This window comes from Leguminivora glycinivorella, chromosome 5 (assembly GCF_023078275.1).
Source record: "Leguminivora glycinivorella isolate SPB_JAAS2020 chromosome 5, LegGlyc_1.1, whole genome shotgun sequence".
Lineage (NCBI taxonomy): Eukaryota > Metazoa > Arthropoda > Insecta > Lepidoptera > Tortricidae > Leguminivora > Leguminivora glycinivorella.
In genome coordinates this window covers 24,058,588-24,079,874 of record NC_062975.1, presented here as the reverse complement: position 1 = coordinate 24,079,874, position 21,287 = coordinate 24,058,588, and the positions used below count along the sequence as shown (strand labels likewise).

At 42.4% G+C, this 21,287-nt stretch overlaps 1 protein-coding gene across 1 annotated transcript; it reads right to left on the bottom strand.

Moving 5' to 3' along the window:
- Positions 1–1,999: 1,999 nt before the first annotated feature.
- LOC125225979 lies at positions 2,000–7,834 on the bottom strand. Its single transcript, XM_048129794.1, has 2 exons — positions 7,214–7,834; positions 2,000–6,313 (listed from the first exon to the last, which is right to left on the bottom strand). The coding sequence occupies exons 1-2, from the start codon at positions 7,832–7,834 to the stop codon at positions 2,000–2,002; spliced, it is 4,935 nt and encodes a 1,644-aa protein (XP_047985751.1).
- Between the last annotated feature and the right edge of the window lie 13,453 nt (positions 7,835–21,287).

Genomic DNA, 21,287 nt, shown 5'->3' with positions numbered 1-21,287 from the left:
GCTCCGCCTGAGACAGCTGCGCTTCTATCACAGTGCGACTGCTCGCATGTGATCTGACGGACTGAGCTTTAATAATTGGTTTATTTACCTCCTTGGTAGTTTCCTGCAGCGACTTTCGTTTCTCGGTAGTTCTGTCTATGACGGCAGCCTTGGGATGTCTAGCTGGGATCGGCGTGGGTCTGGAACGACGCCGTAACCGCTTGGCTAAATCCCTTCGCCATAGCAATGTCGTGTCGTAGGACGGTGACCTCGGTGTCTCTACGGTTAATCCATACCTGAGCGTGCTGTTAGCTGTCGCCGCGCTCATCGGTTGCGCGCCGGCGACGCTAAGCCCTTCCGTTACGCCAGCGGGTCCGGAGGGAGGTGAGGGAGGGCGCGCCGCGTCGGCGCCCATCGCCCTCTCAGCGCTTGCGCGTGCGGCCTCTCGTTCGCGGGCCGCCGACGCGCCTTCGTCGAGTAGTTGCTGCCTCTCCTCTTCGCTCGTCACTGACGCAGCTCGGTTGGACCTGGACCTCGTCCTTACCATCCTGTCGTCGCTCATGACAGGTACGTCGCTGTAGACCCGTAGTCTGCACGAAGATCCGGCTCGAAGGACCAGAAACTGTTGCAGACCGCGTCCGCAAAGCTTCCTATCGACGGCTCGAAGTGGAGAGAATGTGCTGGAGCTCGTGCGACTCACTCTTTCGTCCCGGGCCTGTACCTTGAGCTTCGATGTCGTCCTCAGCAATCAACCGTACCGATTATGATTTTGGATTAAACTAACTAAAAAAAACGAATCAAATCAAATGGTTTATATTTACAAAAATCAACGACTCTAATTTTAACGCGGTTATAAAAATACTCCTAAGCTAATATCCTAACGAAACGCTCGGTACGGACGATACGTCGCGATGCTGTCGTTTTCTGCTGCTGCCGCTACCCGTCGTGGAGGGTGGCTGGCTGCTGGCTGTAGGCTGCTAGCTGCTGGCTGTAGGCTGCTGGCTGCTGGCTATAGGCTGCTTGTAGTAGGCTGCTGGCTGCTGGTTTTCCTTGGAGGCTGCTGGTTCTTCTTGTTCCGGTCGAATTCGAATGTCCCATACCGAGCGATCGTTCCTTTTATACCCCTTTTCAGAATGCGCCTACGCTTCACGGAAAGAAACATTTCAATTTATTCGCCCAATCACGACTCGGCTGAGCGCGAGGCTCCGTGCGATAGAGAGGTAAATAATTGCGCCCGATAGGCGACGGATGGCGCGTCGTGATTGGTCGAACGCGTTACGGCGCTCGATTACGTGAATTTAACGCTATCATTTTTCTTTCAAATCCTAATTACTTATAAACTAATTAGGCTATCGCTTCGAAATTACGTAACAATGCACCTGACACTAGGGTCATTCACCTCGAGTGGAATGCACCTGCGTTTGTTTACGTTTTTACACAATAGAAGAGGTGATTAGCCGTCCGGGCCATACAATAGACTGGTTTCGCGGCTCGCCTTGAGCTCCATTGTTATCGATAACGGAATATTACTATGGAAATGTAGGTTATCGTGTTACGTAAGTTCCCAGCTACGTTTTAAAACTATTTACATTTTCGTATGTCTTATAGTTATCGAGTTATTGGCTTGGATTCGAGTAATCCTAAGGCAATTTTCGGGTGAAAGGAAAATGATTTCGGAACTTTAAGGAAATATTTTTAGCCAATCAGAGGAGAGTTCGGTTTTCTCGCTCTAAGCCTCTCACGTTAGTGCTTATTGGCTATTAATCGTAGTCCAATGGACAGTCTGAGTTTAGATTGAACTTTGGACTCGGTTTCCGCGACTTGGGAAGGAAGGAATATGGGAATTGCCTGCTATCGAATACATCACATATGAGTCTTATTATCATACTTAATAATCGGAATTGACAAAATTAACTTAACTAACGCAGTTCTACCCGTTTCCTACCTACGAAATAATCTTTATTGCGAATACAGTCTTAATCGAATTCTTATGCTATTTTACATATATTTCGACGCGTCGCTAACATTTTGTCCCCGCAGTCGAAGACTCCTGGTGCATGGGTTGCGACGCGATGACCGCCAGCCTGCAGCTGGGCCTGCGTAGCGTCCCGTGTCTCGTTCTGATGTCAGCGGAGCGGACCCGTCCATCGGGTCCCGGATAGGTAGTCTCGACGACGCCTCGGGGCCACACGCTGCGTGGACCATTGGGTTCAGCGACGATGACCACATCGCCTGGTTGAAGTTGCCGCCCTCCGTCGTGGGACGACTTCCTCGGTGCCAGTAGAGGAAAGTACTCTTTGGTCCAGCGCCGCCAAAAGTGGTCGGCAAGCGCTTGGGCCATCTTCCATTGCTTCTTTTCGTTCTCGTCGTAAACGCCAATCATCGGTAAGTTAGCGTTATGAAGAAGTAGAAAGTGTGCTGGAGTCAAACTTTCTTCGGAGTCTGGATCGACGTTGACATGTGTAAGTGGTCGTCGGTTGACGATATTCTCTATCTCGGCGAGTAGAGTTTCGAAAACTTCGGGTTTCGGTGCTCGTTCGTTGAAAGTGTAGGACATCGCTATCTTAACTGTCCTTATCATTCGCTCCCACGCGCCCCCGGCCGAAGGATTGCCAGGTGGGATGAATTTCCACTCCATTCGGTTCTGAGTGGCGTAAGTTTGCAGTACAGGCAGCCATTGCCGGTACGCCTCACGTAGTTCCGTCGCCGCCGCCCTGAAGCACGTCGCGTTATCGCTGTACATCGTCCTGGGCCATCCTCTTCTCGCGGCGAATCTTCGTAGTGATAGTAGCGCGCTGTCGGTTGAAAGACTGTGCACGCTTTCAAGGTGAATAGCGCGCGTCACTAGGCACGTGTATAGACACACCCAGCGTTTTTCTCTGCGCCGTCCGATCGTGACGAACATCGGTCCCATGTAGTCTTGTGCGGTGTGAGTGAAGGGACGTTGATACGCCTGTAGTCGCTCGGGCGGGAGATCGCCTAAGGGCTGCGCTCTCGGTGTTGCTCGTCGTAGTGTGCATAGCGCGCAGTTTCGAGCTACAGACTTCACGGTCGGCCGCAGATGTAGTATCCAATATTCTTGTCGCAGTTCGTTGATTACTGCTTCGTTGTGAATGTGCGCTGATCGTCGGTGAGCTCGCAGGATGAGTAGACGGGTGAACGGCTCGCGGCCATCCAGTATTATCGGTTGTAGCGCGGTGTACAATACTGGAGCGCTGCCCAGCCTCGTCTTCATGCGTAACACGCCGTCATCGCCTAGCTCGGGTGCCAGGTCGTATAATCGCGATTTGCGATCGATGAGCCTATTCTGGCTTAAGGCTCGAAGCTCTTCGGGAAAGCTTCGTCGTTGACTGTATTGCAACCACATGTGTTCTGCCTTTCTCAAATGTCTGACTTGTAGCTGCAAGGCTTTATTCTTCGTTCTCATTTTCTCGATGAATAGCAAGACGTTCGCTGTCGCGTTCAACAGTCTGTCGTAACTGCTAAACCGTCTCACGTCTGGCAGTACGCTCGAAGGGTCTGGCTTCGCTGAGATGATCGCCAGTGATGTCGCGGTTGACGGCCTCGCCTTCCTCTCAGGCAGGTCGTCTGTTCGATTCGATGGGTGACTAGGCCATGATGTCTCGGGTCCATAGAGAAAGCGCGGTCCTTCGTACCACTCGTCCTCGATGCGCACGCTCTGCGCTGGTTGACATCTCGTCGCTCGATCTGCGGGGTTCTGAGCGGTTGGTACATACCTCCACGCGTCTCTATCTGTTTTCTCGGCGATCTCCGCAAGTCGGTGTGACACGTACGGACGATAGTTTCGCGCGTCATCGCGAACCCATCCGAGAACAACCATGGAATCTGTCCAATACGTCACCTTTGTCACAGGATAACGCTGCTCGCGTAAAATTGTCTCCGCCAGCCGCACGCCGACGACTGCTGCGGTTAATTCGAGCCTGGGAACTGTCATTACCTTTAGCGGGCAATCTCGGCTTTTCGCTATAGCTAAGCTCACTTGCGTTTCCTCCTCGTCGTTCGATACTCGCCAATAGGCCGCCGCGCTGTAGGCCTCGGTCGATGCATCACTGAAAATATGCAGTTCTCTTCTAACTGCACCGGTGGGCGTGGCGTATCGTCGGGGTATTCGCAGCGCGGACACGTCGCTCAGTGCCCTCAGCCACCGGAAAAAGTCCTCCGCTTCCTCCGCCGGCAGCCGCTCGTCCCAGTCCGTGCCCTTTGTCCACACACGTTGGAATATGATCTTAGCGCTTATCATATACTGCGCTATGAGGCCTAATGGGTCGTAAACTGACATTACGGCACTCAAAAGTTCCCTTTTAGTGGGCGATCGCTCGTACCTTTTCACGTCGTCTGGCACTCGTAGCATTTTCGTGTTGTACCCCAGCGTATCCGTCTCTGGGTCCCACGTCATTCCGAGGACGGTCTGTTGCTTTTCTCCGAGATGAGAAGGTCCCGTCGCTCGCTCCTCCGGATCGATGTTTCGCATTAACAACTCGCTGTTGCTAGCGTAGCTGCGCAGCCGAAAGCTAGCCTCCGCGTGTGCTAGTCTCACCTGTGTCGCTGTTGATATGAGTTCCCGTTCTGTCTCATATGATGCCACATAATCGTCCATGTAGTGATTATTATGGATATCGTAGACCGCGTCCGGATAGCGATCCTTGTTGTCCGTCGCATTCCTATTCCGCACCGAGTGTGCGAGAAAAGGAGAAGAGATGTTACCGAAACATACCCGGTTTAGCTGGTACGTCCACGGTGTCACGTCACGCCGCGATCCCCTCCAGATGAAGAGCTGACTATGCCGATCCTCTCTTCGCAGCTGTATTTGAAGGAACATTTCCTGTATGTCCGCGGTGACGGCGAATTCCCACTCACGGAATCGAAGTAGTATCCCCAGCAGGCTCTGTAGTAAATCCGGTCCCGCGAGGATGAAATCGTTCAATGCACATCCCTGACTTTTCGCGGCGCAATCGAATACAGCGCGATACTTTCCTTTATTTAAATTGTAGACGCTGAAATGGGGCAGAAACCACATCCGATCTGACTGCGGTGGTTCCATGATGCGCTCTGCGTACCCCTTTTCCAGAAGCTTGTGTATCTGTGCTTGATACTCGTTGGCAAAGTCAGGATCTCTCGACATGCGGGCTTCTAGATTGCGTAATCTCGCCTTCGCCATGTTGAAACTCGGTGGCAGCTTTATGTCGTCGGCAGCCCATAGTTGGCCGACTTCGTATCTCTGTCCTACCTTTTTTACTGTTCGTTCGAATGTATCGATCGCTCGCTGGTCGTCGGGTCGAATGTTGTCCTTTGCCGTTATGCCAAGCGCCTCGACTGCCCAGTGTTTCTTGACCTGCTCCACGAGATCACTGTCGTCACTGTGGCAGTGCATCACGACCTGCTCGTTATTTGGTACATACCTCGGCATTCGCCCGAAGAAAACCCATCCTAACGAGGTTTTAACTGCGCACGGCTCGTCCTCGCCGCCCTGCCTCACCTCCGTCGGGTTTATAAGATGACTGAAGTCTCCGCCTATTAACATCTGCGGCACGCCCATGCCCGTGTAGCACTCGTCGCCCAAGTCCGCCAGATGTTCGTATTCCAATAGACGCTTCTTATTTAATGACTGCGAGCGTATCCCTAGTCCGTCTACCGTTTTTAGGGATATATCGTATGTCAAGCCGCCACGAGCGGGGCTTACTTTAGCCTTGACCGTCTGTGTCACTGAGCTAAGTTTCAACCGCTGAATACCTCTTATGCATAGCGGCTCGTCTTGACCGACCGCGCCGATCTCGTCCGCGACGTCCTGGTCGATCATTGACAAGGTGGATCCATCGTCAAGGAAAGCGAAGATATGCGCCGTTCCCTTTGGACCTGATACGGTTACGGGTAGTACCTTTAGCAGCACGCTGTAGTCCGGTGTTGACGACACGTACACGCGGGCGTCGTTCTCGTCGTCCGCAGCTCGCGGCTCCGTCGTGTCCGCTGGCTCGGCCGATGACGTCACTGCTGACGATGTAGGTACTGACCTGATTTCTTGTGTTAGCACCATAGCCGTATCCTCACGCACTTCCTGCGGCGAGTCCGCATGAAGCAGTCGATGGTGTACGTGAGGACAGCCTGCAACGCCGCACGCTTTGGCCTTGCATTGTGTTTTCATATGCTTCGCGTCGATACAGCGATAGCATATACGATTTAATTTCGCCCACTCCCATCTAGCGCCCACGGATTGGGCGGCTAACTTGCGGCAGTCCGGCGTCAGGTGACCGCCACCGCAGAACAGGCACGTCGTCGAACGGGATGTTGTGGCTTGACGTGTCGCGTACGTCACTTTCTGCACCTCGTGTTGACGTCCTGTGGGAGCTCTCGGTGGGTTGTGCGTTGCGGATATTTTCACGCGAGCGCCGGCTGCGCGCGCGTGCGGCACTGATAACGGCGCCTGCGCTCGCCTCGGGGCGGCGCGGGCGTGACAGAAGGACATCTCCTGTTCGCTCTCCTCCATGAGGAAATCCGCCAACTGCAGAATCTCCGGGTCCTTGCTGTCTCGATGTTTCTTCGCGTAGTCGCACCATCTGCTTCGAAGATGCGGCGACAACCTGTCCGTAACCTCTCTGATGAGCATGGGGTTATCGGCATAGTGCCTTCGATCGATATCCATAACTGTAGATACCACGTTCATTATTTTTATCGCGAAAGTGTTGAGGTCGTTCGCGGTAGGCCCCAACTGCGGCAACTTTCGCAGGTCGTCAATCGCCTTGTCTAACAATACCTCGCTGCGTCCAAACTGCTTTTTCAGTATTCTCACGATCATATCGGGTCTGGTGGCTGTCGATAACACGTGAGACACACACGTCTTTGCGTCCCCGCGTAAAGCCATCCTGAGCCGCGCCACGTTCTCGTAGTCAGTAAACTTATACCGCTTCGATGTCTCTGCGTAGGTATTGTAGAAACTTCTCCACTCGCTGACGTCTCCGTAGAAATGCGGCAGCTCGAATATATCCTTCGGGGCTGGACGGGCCGCCATCTGCATCCTCTCGAACAGGTGCAGCATGGACTCTGCTACAGTACCTTCGGTGGCGCGCGTGTGCGCCGTGTGCGGAGTACGCGCGTCCAGCTGTGGCGACGTCGATCGCTCGCGACGCGCCGGCGGCGTCGTCGATCGCCTGCGTCGCTCCGGTGGCGATATCGATCGCCTACGCGACTCCGACGGTGGCGATATCGATCGCCGATATACCTGGCGGTCCGGTGAGAGGCCTCGAATATGCCGCTCCGCCTGCGCAGGTCGTCTCGGAGTCTCGTACTTGGGTAGAGGTTCGTCGGTTAACCTCTTACAAATGGGTTTTGACGTCGCGTCTCGCGAGTTCTCTAGCCATTCGTCTAATCGATCTTGATTCGAATTCCGCACGCTACCAGCAGATTCGTGCTCGTCTGCGCTATCCGCATTAGCGCGGATCTGCAGTTTTCTGGCGTCTAGCCGTTTACGTACCATGTCCGCTTCTAGCTGCAACTCCCTCCGGGATATCTCCGCTAGCCGTTCGCTGGCCTCGAGCTCCGCCTGAGACAGCTGCGCTTCTATCACAGTGCGACTGCTCGCATGTGATCTGACGGACTGAGCTTTAATAATTGGTTTATTTACCTCCTTGGTAGTTTCCTGCAGCGACTTTCGTTTCTCGGTAGTTCTGTCTATGACGGCAGCCTTGGGATGTCTAGCTGGGATCGGCGTGGGTCTGGAACGACGCCGTAACCGCTTGGCTAAATCCCTTCGCCATAGCAATGTCGTGTCGTAGGACGGTGACCTCGGTGTCTCTACGGTTAATCCATACCTGAGCGTGCTGTTAGCTGTCGCCGCGCCCATCGGTTGCGCGCCGGCGACGCTAAGCCCTTCCGTTACGCCAGCGGGTCCGGAGGAGGTGAGGGAGGGCGCGCCGCGTCGGCGCCCATCGCCCTCTCAGCGCTTGCGCGTGCGGCCTCTCGTTCGCGGGCCGCCGACGCGCCTTCGTCGAGTAGTTGCTGCCTCTCCTCTTCGCTCGTCACTGACGCAGCTCGGTTGGACCTGGACCTCGTCCTTACCATCCTGTCGTCGCTCATGACAGGTACGTCGCTGTAGACCCGTAGTCCGCACGAAGATCCGGCTCGAAGGACCAGAAACTGTTGCAGACCGCGTCCGCAAAGCTTCCTATCGACGGCTCGAAGTGGAGAGAATGTGCTGGAGCTCGTGCGACTCACTCTTTCGTCCCGGGCCTGTACCTTGAGCTTCGATGTCGTCCTCAGCAATCAACCGTACCGATTATGATTTTGGAATACACTAACTAAAAAACGAATCAAATCAAATGGTTTATATTTACAATAATCAACGACTCTAATTTTAACGCGGTTATAAAAATACTCCTAAGCTAATATCCTAACGAAACGCTCGGTACGGACGATACGTCGCGATGCTGTCGTTTTCTGCGGCTGCCGCTACCCGTCGTGGAGGGTGGCTGGCTGCTGGCTGTAGGCTGCTAGCTGCTGGCTGTAGGCTGCTGGCTGCTGGCTGTAGGCTGCTTGTAGTAGGCTGCTGGCTGCTGGTTTTCCTTGGAGGCTGCTGGTTCTTCTTGTTCCGGTCGAATTCGAAATGTCCCATACCGAGCGATCGTTCCTTTTATACCCCTTTTCAGAATGCGCCTACGCTTCACGGAAAGAAACATTTCAATTTATTCGCCCAATCACGACTCGGCTGAGCGCGAGGCTCCGTGCGATAGAGAGGTAAATAATTGCGCCCGATAGGCGACGGATGGCGCGTCGTGATTGGTCGAACGCGTTACGGCGCTCGATTACGTGAATTTAACGCTATCATTTTTCGTTCAAATCCTAATTACTTATAAACTAATTAGGCTATCGCTTCGAAATTACGTAACAATGCACCTGACACTAGGGTCATTCACCTCGAGTGGAATGCACCTGCGTTTGTTTACGTTTTTACACAATAGAAGAGGTGATTAGCCGTCCGGGCCATACAATAGACTGGTTTCTCAGCTTGCCTTGAGCTCCATTGTTATCGATAACGGCATATTACTATGGAAATGTAGGTTATCGTGTTACGTAAGTTCCCAGCTACGTTTTAAAACTATTTACATCTTCATATGTCTTATAGTTATCGAGTTATTGGCTTGGATTCGAGTAATCCTAAGGCAATTTTCGGGTGAAAGGAAAATGATTTCGGAACTTTAAGGAAATATTTTTAGCCAATCAGAGGAGAGTTCGGTTTTCTCGCTCTAAGCCTCTCACGTTAGTGCTTATTGGCTATTAATCGTAGTCCAATGGACAGTCTGAGTTTAGATTGAACTTTGGACTCGGTTTCCGCGACTTGGGAAGGAAGGAATATGGGAATTGCCTGCTATCGAATACATCACATATGAGTCTTATTATCATACTTAATAATCGGAATTGACAAAATTAACTTAACTAACGCAGTTCTACCCGTTTCCTACCTACGAAATAATCTTTATTACGAATACAGTCTTAATCGAATTCTTATGCTATTTTACATATATTTCGACGCGTCGCTAACAATTATAGTTTAAATACAGAATAATAATTACTTACCGTAAGAATTGACCTACATGCATAGTTACGTTATCATCACCATCATCATCATCATCATCTCAGCTACAAGACGTTCACTGCTGAACATAAGCCTCCCCTTTCGATCTCCGTCATATATAATACATAATACCGGTTGAAAGCTACTTGCATACAGCTTCTTTCGGCGGCATAATTACATATACCTACTTATTAACAATAACTTTCTCTTGGTCTGTGTGTTTGTTCCTAAAGTTTTCTTATTCAAGTATATACTTGCGTATTATTTAAAGCATGAGCATTTACTCTTTTTTTTGTCATTTGATTCAATAATAGTAGTTTAATGTGACTGCTACATAATAAAGTGCATTAATTTTTTATAATCATACTAAAAAGTCCTTCCGTTTTAGCATGGGAAAACCAAAAAGTAACGATGCACTGGAGAAAAAAAGAGAAAGAGATCGTAGAAGACGGGAAAAGATTAAAAATGATCCTGAGTTGTATAGACAATTTAGAGCAAAAGAAAAAGCAAGGTATCAAAAAAGAAAACTAGAGAAAAAGGCTTTGCCAATAAATGAACTACCACCTCAAAAACAAAAAATTATAAGGCAAAGAAATAGAGAAGCATTTTGTGCCTATTATTATAGGCAAAAAGCAAAAAAATTAAAGACTATTGAGGAAGTAGAATCCGAGCCAGAGATCACGTTACCACAACGAAACGAATCCCAAAATGAAAACGATCCATTACCATCACCAGCTGCTGCACTACAGACTTCTAGATATCATCTTCGTTCGGGTAGTCGTGCTGAAAGAAATCCCGATATGAATACAACTTATTCTACCGACACACGAGGATCTCCCAATATATTGAACAGCAATATTCCGAATGAGCCATTGCTTTCTGAGAGTTCATTAACATTTAAAAACTCTCGAGAAATTACTTCTTCAACCCCTCTGCCGATGACACGCATACCAATGAAAGCTTTTGGCAAGCTGGACGGATCCTTGGATAATGTTATCAGTATTTTTACTTATGTTTGTCGTAATGGATGTTTTATTAAAAATGTTTTATTAAAATGTTTTAATTCTATTTTATTTCCATATTGCGTTTTGTAATAAAAAGACTGGTCACTAACGTTTTGGTTTTAATTTAAAAAAGATTTTTTTTATACCTAATTATTTTTCCGGGTCCGTTTTGTATGTTTTGCATCCAGCAAAAATAACATATTCTAATTAAAACGTCGTTTTTATAATTCACACGTCATGGAAAAGTGTACTATTCTAAATAACACGTCGTTTTTCTAATTCACGCGCCACAGAAATTTTAAATTATTTTTAACTAATTAACCGTCAATATATTTAATGTGCCCAATAAGGATTTAAGTTTTAATGATCAAAAAGATACTATATTTGAGATAAAACTCATTGAAAAGTAAGAGGAAAAAAAGCGACGCGTTAATTAGAATTATAACATCGTTCTGGAGAATGACCGTAAGTGGAGCCCTACAAACACATTTAGACGAGTTGTTGTTTCTGACTTGGCAGATATTAATACTTTAGGATCGAAGAGGAATTGATTTTGATACGTCACCGGCATAGATTAGTGATGATTTCTCTACCTTGTCACATTAACATCTTGTTTGAAATGTCATACGAAGTTGTCAGATAATTAAAAGCGACAAAGTACAGAAATCATCACTTATTTATGACAGTGACTGTACAAACGAAGTCTCACTAAGCGTTTTGATTTTTCTTTTCTTATGCGCACTGCCAAAGAGTAGAAGAATTGCCAGCGTCTATATTTCCCAGCTCATATAACCCAGCACCTTCAAATCAAGGGTGAACAGGGGCATTTACAGAAATTGTGACCCAAAATTAGTGACAGTTGTTAACAAAAATTATCTCGATGTCAGTTTTGGACCCAAATCCCAATTTTAGAAAATGCCCACAGACACCTTCTGGCCGAGTTCCACAGACAACACAATAAACACACGGATGTATTTTGCAAACGGGGTATGTAGAACACACGAAATTCCTCAAGTTTCAGTGCCAGTTTTCAGGAGGTCAGGAAATGAAATTGTAATTTGACAATGACAGCTAACTAGCCCCTCGCCCACTACAATTTTTTGGGGCAGTCGTGTAATAAGAAACTCATTGTACTTATATTATTTACTAGCAATAAACAAGACAATGTTGCACTGTAATATCTTGTTTGCCATTGGGTAGGTGCATACGTAAGATTCACTACTATTATTAGGTACTTATTAGTTTTTACTACTACTTTGCACTAATGCATATTCTGTAGGTACTATTACTATACAACTTTAAATCTACATACAATACAATACAATACAAATCAACTTTATTCACAACCTCAGAAATGTACATAGGAACACACACATTACAATAAATTTTATTACAGAGGTAAACAACACAGGCGGCCTTATCGCTAAAGAGCGATCTCTTCCAGGCAACCTAGGCATATTTCTTAATATATTACTTTTACTGTACCTATAGTGAAAAGCTTTATGTACATCTCCAAAATAATTTGACTGATCTCTTTAAAAAGCGCTGACAAAAGAACAGAGCAAAGTAATAAATTCACAAATCACTCAAATGAAAGAGCCAAACCAATTAAAAGTCCCCCGGTCAAAATCCTGGGATGACAATTAAATCAGACATTACTAGGGTTAGCCAGCTCATCATGGTCGGGTTAAAATAATGTAAAAGTTAACCAAAGTTTTAATGCACGTCCGGAGTAGCAGAAACACGGTTAACGTATGAAAAACAGTACCTTAACTGATAAAAAAATGCTCAACATTATTTATTCTCTTTATTTATAGGCATTCTCCAAGTTAGGATTTTTACATACGCCAGTACGGCGACATAATCTCGCGTCAATCATGTGCTAGCTCTGCTTATGTTTCAATTGGCCTGTAAAGCCTAGCGTCCACTAGGCGCGCCGAGTCGAGCCTCGTTAATTCGCTTTCTGAAACTCCTTATGAAATAATCCATTAGCGACGCGTCGAGTCGCTTTCATTCAATGTATAACAACTCGATTCAACGCGGCTCGATTCCACCTTAGTGGGAAGATAAGGTACAGTTTGGACTGTACACTGTGAATGCTCCGATGCTGTCTGGTATATGACCCGTTCTAAGCATGATTTATAGATTCAGATTCAGGTTCATTTATTTCATAATACAAATTACAGTATAAATTGCATGTCAATCTACAAGAATTCATATTACGATCGTCAAATACAATAATATAAATAATTTCATAATACCTAGTTCTAAAAAAAACATTCGAGAAATCGTTTAAGTATTATCTTCTGTAGCGGATCGTCAAATTACACAAATATAAGTCAAATTACAAGAAATTCAATAACATAATATATCGATTTATAATAACAACCTAATTTAGAACATGGTATTCAAAATGTATTAATTTCAATATATTATCTCCTGTAGTGGATCGTCAAAATAACCATTCATATATTCATTAACAGAATAAAACGGTCTATCCAACAAAAAATCTCTCAATAGGCGTTTGAATGTTTGGTCGCACAGTTCATTTCTTATTTCTTAGACTACCCGTCGTCATTAATACAGTTAGAAGAAGACGTGGCATCTATCTCGCGGCGACATACTCCCGCGGCCATCATGTGCTAGGCCTACTGGAAGTCGTTCATAATATGTTGGTCCTATGACGCGAGGGTTTTTTTGCGCTAAGGCCATGCGCCGGGGAACTGTACAGTCAACATACTGTATACAATAGCAGAACTGCGGCCAAGCTACAAAAGTACGTCCAAGATTAATGTCCTGTTCCTCGGCGCTGCAAGTTTGACAGTTGTAAAGGTTTTAAACAGAAATTAAGAACTGTGTCTGTATTTATGTGAACGAACGAGATAGCGAAAAGTTCCACTTTCCGTCGTGGTTCTTTTACTGACCGAATGAATAAGTGAGTCGATTTGCAGTTCAACGAAGAAAGTTTAAGTAATTTAAAAGTTTTAGTTTTGTGAAATGGACAATATACAAAATGGGTGGGTCAAATTTCTTCGGAGTATATGAAATGAAATGAAATATTTATTTTCCAATTAGGCATATTACAATGCGCTTATGAACGTCACATAAAACTACGCCGGCTCTTACCCTACGCCTCAGCCTCGAGAAGATTTCAGTCCCCCCTCAGTTGGAGGGGGGTATCCACTATGGGACCGGCAAGAAACTCGGCGGGCCACTTCTTTTCAAAACATTACATCTTATAATTAACATGCATTAAAAAAACGAGATACAATTTAATCAGCAAAAGTATTCATAAAAAAAAATATTAACAGACAGCGAAAAAATATAGCGGTGTGTTTAGACAATCGTTGCAGGTTCAAACGAACGCTCCGGCTGTGGAATGAGCTCCCTGTCGAGGTATTCCCGATGAACTACCAGTATGGGGTTCTTCAAAAAAGGAGTCTACAAGTTCCTAATGGGTCGGCAACGCGCATGTGACACCCCTTGAGTTGCAGGCGTCTATAGGTTACGGTGACCGCTTTCCATCAGGTGGGCCGTATACCTGTTTGCGACCGACGTGGTATTAAAAAAAAAACTTAAAATGAAACTTTTGTAAGTTTTCTATTGTAAAAGAGACGCGTACAGTCACCGGCATAAATATATGTAATGATTTCGAAACCTTGTCACATTAACGTCTTGTTTGAAATATCATAAGAAATTGTCAAACAATTAAAAGCGACAAGGTACATAAATCATCACTTATTTATACCGGTGACTATACCTAAGTACTTTATCCAAGACCTTTTTATAGGTACGATGAGATTTTTAGGACTGGAAGTGACTCCATGCATATTTTTTTTATAAGTCAGTAATAATACTTTTGTAAAGACAGCTGTATAAGTATAGTATACCTACTCGTATATAAGGTCCTAATTTATTAGATGCAGATATTTTTACAGCTGATAGTACTCGGTCTCTGGAGTATATTAAACCGTGAAACATTATAGCTTTTACGATGTTTTTTTGGAGAAAATGGAAAAACAAATTTGCTACGTAAAAACACCCTGTTTATGTGATTATTAAATGAAAACTCATTGAACAGATTCTAGTACCTCTTTTACGTACCACTTAACTGTAACTGGCCACTTCAATGACATGTGCAGTTTTCCCGCCGAACCTTTACGACATTTACAACAAACAATTGTTGACATGACAGACAGTGTTATTGTGACATGTGATAATGCACATGATGATTTTTTTAGACGAAATTATAATTAATTTTTTTGTTAGGAAAATGAAATCAAAAAAGTTACATGAAAAGATTTCTTAATTTATATTTAAAGTTAATTATTTTAATGTAAAGTATCATGTGTTAAAATATCTGCAACTAATAAATTAGGACCTTATATAAATACGTACAAAAAATGTATGAGTACTTTTCGAAAATTAGCTGTCCTTACACTCGTTCCTGTTCCGTGATTCATTATTTTTAAATTCACTCGAAATTTTAACTATAACACTCCGATTCCCGTATGGCCGTTTTCACATTATCTGATCCGATATCGGATGTCGGAAGGATTTCTATGAAAAAAAATCCAAGATGGCACCTGTAAGGTATGGTATATTGGTCCTACATCCGATATCGGATCGGATAATGTGAAAACGCACTAAGGGCGGCTTACTCGCGTTCAATCAGGTCGAAATAATGCTCGACATGTTCCGATCCATTTCCGAGAATTGTTTTCAATGAGAAACGATTCCGCCTTCACTCGTCGAATTGTTATTGAGCTTATACTCATACTCATTAATTAATTAAATTAGTATGTAATTAAAATTTTACAATCAGGAGACAAAACGTTTATAAACGATCCAGTAATTTGGTCTTTAAATGTATTAATATTTAAAACAAACATAGGTAAGGACCATTATTTTAATCTCTGAGATTAAAATTAGCTTTTTTTTAAACAAATGGATGAGTATGAATATAAATATGATATTTGATATTTGCCAGTCACTTTTCGGTGAAGGTAAACATCGTGAGGAAACCGGACTAATTCCAATAAGGTCTAGTTACCCTTCGGGTTGGAAGGTCAGATGGCAGTCGCTTTAGTAAAACTAGTGCTTATGGCAAATCTTGGGATTAGTTGTCAAAGCGGACCCCAGGCTCCCATGAGCCGTGGCGAATGCCGGGATAACGCAAGGAGGATGATGATGAGTATATAAGTACAAATTATGTCGTAACCGTAACCGTAACCGCCGTATTAAAAACGTCGATACCTATTAATAGGGACGGAAATTGAGCACTAGTCTCGGATTTTTGTTTATTATTAATAACAATTCATATTAATTATTTTATAGGCCCTTTCTTCGTACCCTGTCTTTTGCTACGCTAAATATTTAACTTTAATAGTACAATTGGGACGGAAGTTAAATATTGCACACGAGAGTAAGTATAAGTAACCATTTCTTTTTTTTGCCATTTTTTTATTTTGGTTTTTTTAAGGAATTTTATGTCAATTGTACTCAGAATCACGAATACTTTCAATCTCACTGGGAGACAAAAAGTGTCCCAGTATTTCCATAAATTTTTGTTACTTTCCTCTTTTGTTACCCCACAGCCACACAACATGTACGGATAATGGTAACAAAATAAAAAAAATCATATGGGATAATTTTTTTAACCACTAGTCTTTCAAATGGAACGAAATAGCAATTTTTTTTTTTCAAAAATATCACATTTCATAAAAGTGGTTAAAAAAAAAGAAATGCTCTGTTAAATCGCGACACCTTGAGTGATTTAAATACTCGATTTTTTTTCATAACACTTGCAATTAAAAACAATATATTTAAAACTAAAAACAGGTTTAATACGGTACTGCAATTTTGATGAGTTTTCTATAGGTAACTCCTGCTTCTCCTGTTTTCAATAGCACATTTGTGCTAGTGTGATGAAAAGCTATTAAACGTACAGTTAACAACACCTAACTCCACGGATTAACGGTTAGTAACTTTGTACAAAGGCTATATTTTGAAAAATCGAATCTAACCCGGCAACCATTTGAAATAGTTCTACGGCTATAACTTATCCATTATCAGCTTTATGGCCCGGTAATAAAACGTTTTATTCAACGGCTCTGATAAATCATAGTGGCGCGAACGGATTGAACGTTTTTATCGATGTTTTTACTTTGGCGTTTAAATTTATGTTAATTTTTTTACCAATATGCTAGGCACTGAATAAGTGAATATGTTGACCACATTTTTAGAACGAATTGTACATGAGCCTGACAAAAAAGATGGAAAATAATTTTACGCTTTCTAGAAAGAGTTACATACGTGTTCGAATTTTACTGTGCTTTTTTCGTGAGAAAAAAAATCTGATATTATGATGAAATAAATTGCAGGTGCGTATAGTAAACAAGGGAATTTTGCATTGGTTTTGACACTAGCTGCACCTCGCACGTCATATTATTTATGTATTCCCAAATAGCTTTCGAAAAGTTTTATTTAAAAATTATCTATGTATCCATTTAAAAATAAATTGACGCGCGCGATCGGTTTAAAATTTGCTTTTTACTGCGCTAGGTTTGCAAAAACGTATGTCCACCTCCCTCGCAACTGCCTGGTGCATTTAGCATTGGAACTATTTCCCTAATAAACTGACGCACGAAATTGGATTCTAATTTTGCTTTTAATTGCGCTAGGTTTACAAAACGAACAAAAAAATACAGAAATTTCTCGATAACATGTTTATCAATAATATCCTTCCCTCGCATTTTCCTGATGCTTTGCATTGGAAATATTTCCGTTGTTATTGGGACGTTCACTCTTATTACAACTTTCGGTGGTCTTTCAAATGGAACTAAATGGTGGTGAAATTATATTTTATTTTATCGATAACAAGTTTATCGATAGTGTATCCCCTCCTCGCATTTTCCTGGTGCACTGGAACTATTTCCCTTGTTATTGGCAAAGTTGAGAGCGTTCAGTCTTACAACTTTTGGTGGTATTTCAAATGGAACTGAATGGTGGTGAAAACAAATTTTATTTTATCGATAACATGTTTATCGATAATGTCCCCTACCTAGCATTTGCCTGGTGCATTGCATTGGAACTATTTCCCTTGTTATTGGGAAAGTTGAGAGCGTTCAGTCTTAACTTACAACTTTCGTACATTTAAACGTCACAGTTTTGCTTGGATTGTTTGTTAATTTGTTTTCTAGTTTAGTTTCTATCGCATTCGATATAGCGTTTTATGGGACATTTAATTCAGTGTTAAAAAATAAGTCATTTGTTTTTTTTTATACAAGATGGTGGCAAACAAGCATTTTACAGCCCGCCTGATGGTAAGTAGTCTCACCTATGGACGCGTGCAACTTCAGAGGAGTCACTTGCGCGTTGCCGACCATTTTGGTAATCTGTACACTCTTTTTTTGGAGAACTCCATTCACCCTGTCGACCCTCAGGGAAACCTAATAATAACAAAATAATTTATTTTTAAACCGTATTCAAAAATCACCCTTTTTCCTCTCTGGTCTATCGCGCTGATGCTTCGGTGTATGAAAAGACAGCGCTATGCAACTATATATTCGTCCACTCACGCATCCGATGTGACATCCTCCATTAATTTCCAAACCGTACAACGATAATGAAGGGCGCCGTTACGCAAATTTTGCGGGCACTTGATATTCGGGGTCATTTGTATGCTATCTCTTTCACTCTGCAAGACTAGTAGGCAAGCGAGAAAGAGATGGTATTATCGTAGAGTATTACTTTTGGTAAGGGTGTCTAAAGTGAACCTGCGGTTAGAAGTTAAGTAGGTAAGTATTCCTGAGAAATTATTAATCTGATTATAATGAAAAAAATCTGATTATAATGAGTTCTTCAGATTGAAAATATAATTAATATGCAATTTATGAAATCAATTGATTCTATTTAGCATAGTGCCAATATAAAACAAAAGTTTTTATGATAAATTGCTGCGCCGCGGTCCCGGGTTCGAATCCCGGTAAGGGCATTTATTTGTGTGATTAGCACAGTTATTTGTTCCTGAGTCATGGATGTCTTCTATGTATATAAGTATTTATATATTATATATATCGTTGTCTGAGTACCCACAACACAAGCCTTCTTGAGCTTACCGTGGGCCTCAGTCAATCTGTGTAAGAATGACCTTAAATAAACAAACAAACAAAATAAATTAATTTTAATTGATCTCTAGTTAACTTCTTTAATCTAATCTAACTTTAAGAACAAATTTTCATATAAAATATTTTAATTTGTATTTTTTCATTAGTCACACTATTATCTTTCTACTATAAACTTGAAATAAATGTCATGTACAAAGAAAAAGTGACCAAGGCCTCCAGTAGTGTCCCGAGCTGAAATCGAACCCGCGCCTTTGTTGAGCGATGGCAGACGGCGCCACGAGCCTTCGGAATTGTCATATACTAGGACTTTTCGACCATCCTACCCTCCTAAGCCGAGCGGCTTAGGCATAGGTCCGGTCAACGGAGGACGGTGGTTCGATTCCAGGTAGGGACACTTGGAGACCTTGGTCACCTTTTCTTTGTATATGACATTTATTTCAAGTCTAATCTAACTTACTTAAGAGTCTTATTAATAATGCCTTCAGATTTATAGAAAATCTTTCGCTATTCTTGTAATTTATGTACTAATTATTATTCGAAATCACGGACGAAGTTGGAACGAGGAGTGCATAAATTAAACAGTTACTAGACTTCGAGTGTGATGCGAGACAGAAGCTTAAGATCCTGTATTGGGGCTACAGTGGATCCGCGTATAATTATTACTTATTGGGCGGATTTTTATTTTGTTGTAGCGTTTTGAAAAACTTGTGTTTTTATAAATATTGTTAGTTTGAATGATAACAATTGTTTTTTCGTGTTCATTAGTCATTCATCTACATAAAATTCAATGAAATTAATAGCATTTTTGTAAGAACTGAAAAAAAAAATGAACTTTAATCGGTGTTTCTGGAGCTTGGTGATCCACTGAGTTACAAACTTACTAATGTATAAAAATAACAAAAAAAGACGTCTATATGTGAAATCTTTTATTGATATTAGAAATCTTATCAAAATGAACACAAATTAAAAAAAAACAGTAGAATAAACACAAAAGAACCCTCTAAAAATCACTTTTACATATCCACTGAGTGACATTGTGGTCAAAAAACTTCAAAAATTTTTCGTAAAAACATAAAAATCTGTTGAAAAATTAACTATAAACTCCTATTAAATGTAAAGAAGATGTTAGATTTATATAATATCATACTCGTAGGTAGGTAAGGCTAACAAAATCTTATAAAAATTTAAATTTACGTCTAAGAAATTGCTAGGACAATTTCTCAGTGGAACGTAACATAAAACTAAGGGTGCGATTAACATGGAGCTAATTTAACTACGTCAAACAATTAAGCAAATTGTTTTTACGTGGATGTTAATATCTCAAATAAAAAATAAATTGATTAACTGAGCCTTTTTCAGTAAAAGTGTACATATTCAGTGTCTTCAAATATATTTACTTTTTCGACTTATTTTACGCCTCACGTATGAAAATTGAGGTCCTTAATTTAGAAATTTGTTTCCTTTGTATATTGCATCACATTCATGAAAATAATTAAACTTCCATATAAAAAAGTGACGATATTTTTTTTCATGTATATGATGTGAAAATATAAATGTGTACTTATAACGCGGCTTTATCGTTCCACTGAGTTACTTTTTAATCCACTGAGAAACAATATTTCTCAATGGAACGTAACGGTTACGCCTTTGAGAAACAAAATTCTGGTTGTAAATTAAATTATACAAACTCTTCCCATAAACGTTATATATTATTAAAATAGATAAACTAACTAGTAATATGGACGGGTAGTTTCTTAATCAAATATACAAGATACCTTCGAAAACGTAGTCACTATGTGGAACTCAGAAACGGACCTCTAAAACACGCTCGAACAAATCCTTCCTTCACGAGTTGTGGCGTGCGACTGACAACAAATAACCAATATGACGTACACGGCAAGACATTATAATGTTGCCAGAATAAAAAATAACCTACCACTTTAGTAGTAAAATAAGTAAATATTGACAAAATTTATCCGTAACTCAGCAGGATTTTCCACAGAGCTACTTTTTGTGGTTTATGTTTGAAATGATTTTTTAGTATTCTAAAACTATTTATGATAGATAAAGCGTTATTTAAATTAGAAATTAATGTACAAAGAAACATTTAAATAAATAAAAACATATTGTTATGATACAAAAATAATATTTTAACGCATATGAAACATAAGTACTTCTTGGTAGGACATGGGAAAAACAACACTTTTGTTGACTTCAAACAGAAGTTTTTATTAAAAATATGACTAATATTCATTCAAAACTGATAATTTCTGAAAGACAATTTATTTATTTATACATAAATATCAAACTCCTGTAAAAAAAGTGATATAGAATTTGTGCAATCTTTGTCAAAAGAGGTAGGACATGCCAAATTTGGTACCATACAACAAAAAAAAAATTTGCCCTATTATGCTCGTAATATACAAATAAGTATAATATGTACATAGAAAACATTCATGACTCAGGGAACAAATATCTGTGCTCATCACACAAATAAATGCCCTTACCGGGATTTCAACCCAGAACCGCGGCTTAGCATCGGCATCTGGGTCACAATAAGTTAGGCCAGACCCGTCGGCAAATTCTTTAAAT

Excerpts from the sequence above, each read along its gene's own strand:
- LOC125225979 (XM_048129794.1), bottom strand. The coding sequence starts at position 7,834 with ATGGGCGCGGCGACAGCTAACAGCACGCTCAGGTATGGATTAACCGTA. Across the intron at positions 6,314-7,213 it reads GCCTCTCACCGGACCGCCAG|AAAGTGACGTACGCGACACG; the intron begins GTATATCGGCGA and ends CACGAGGTGCAG.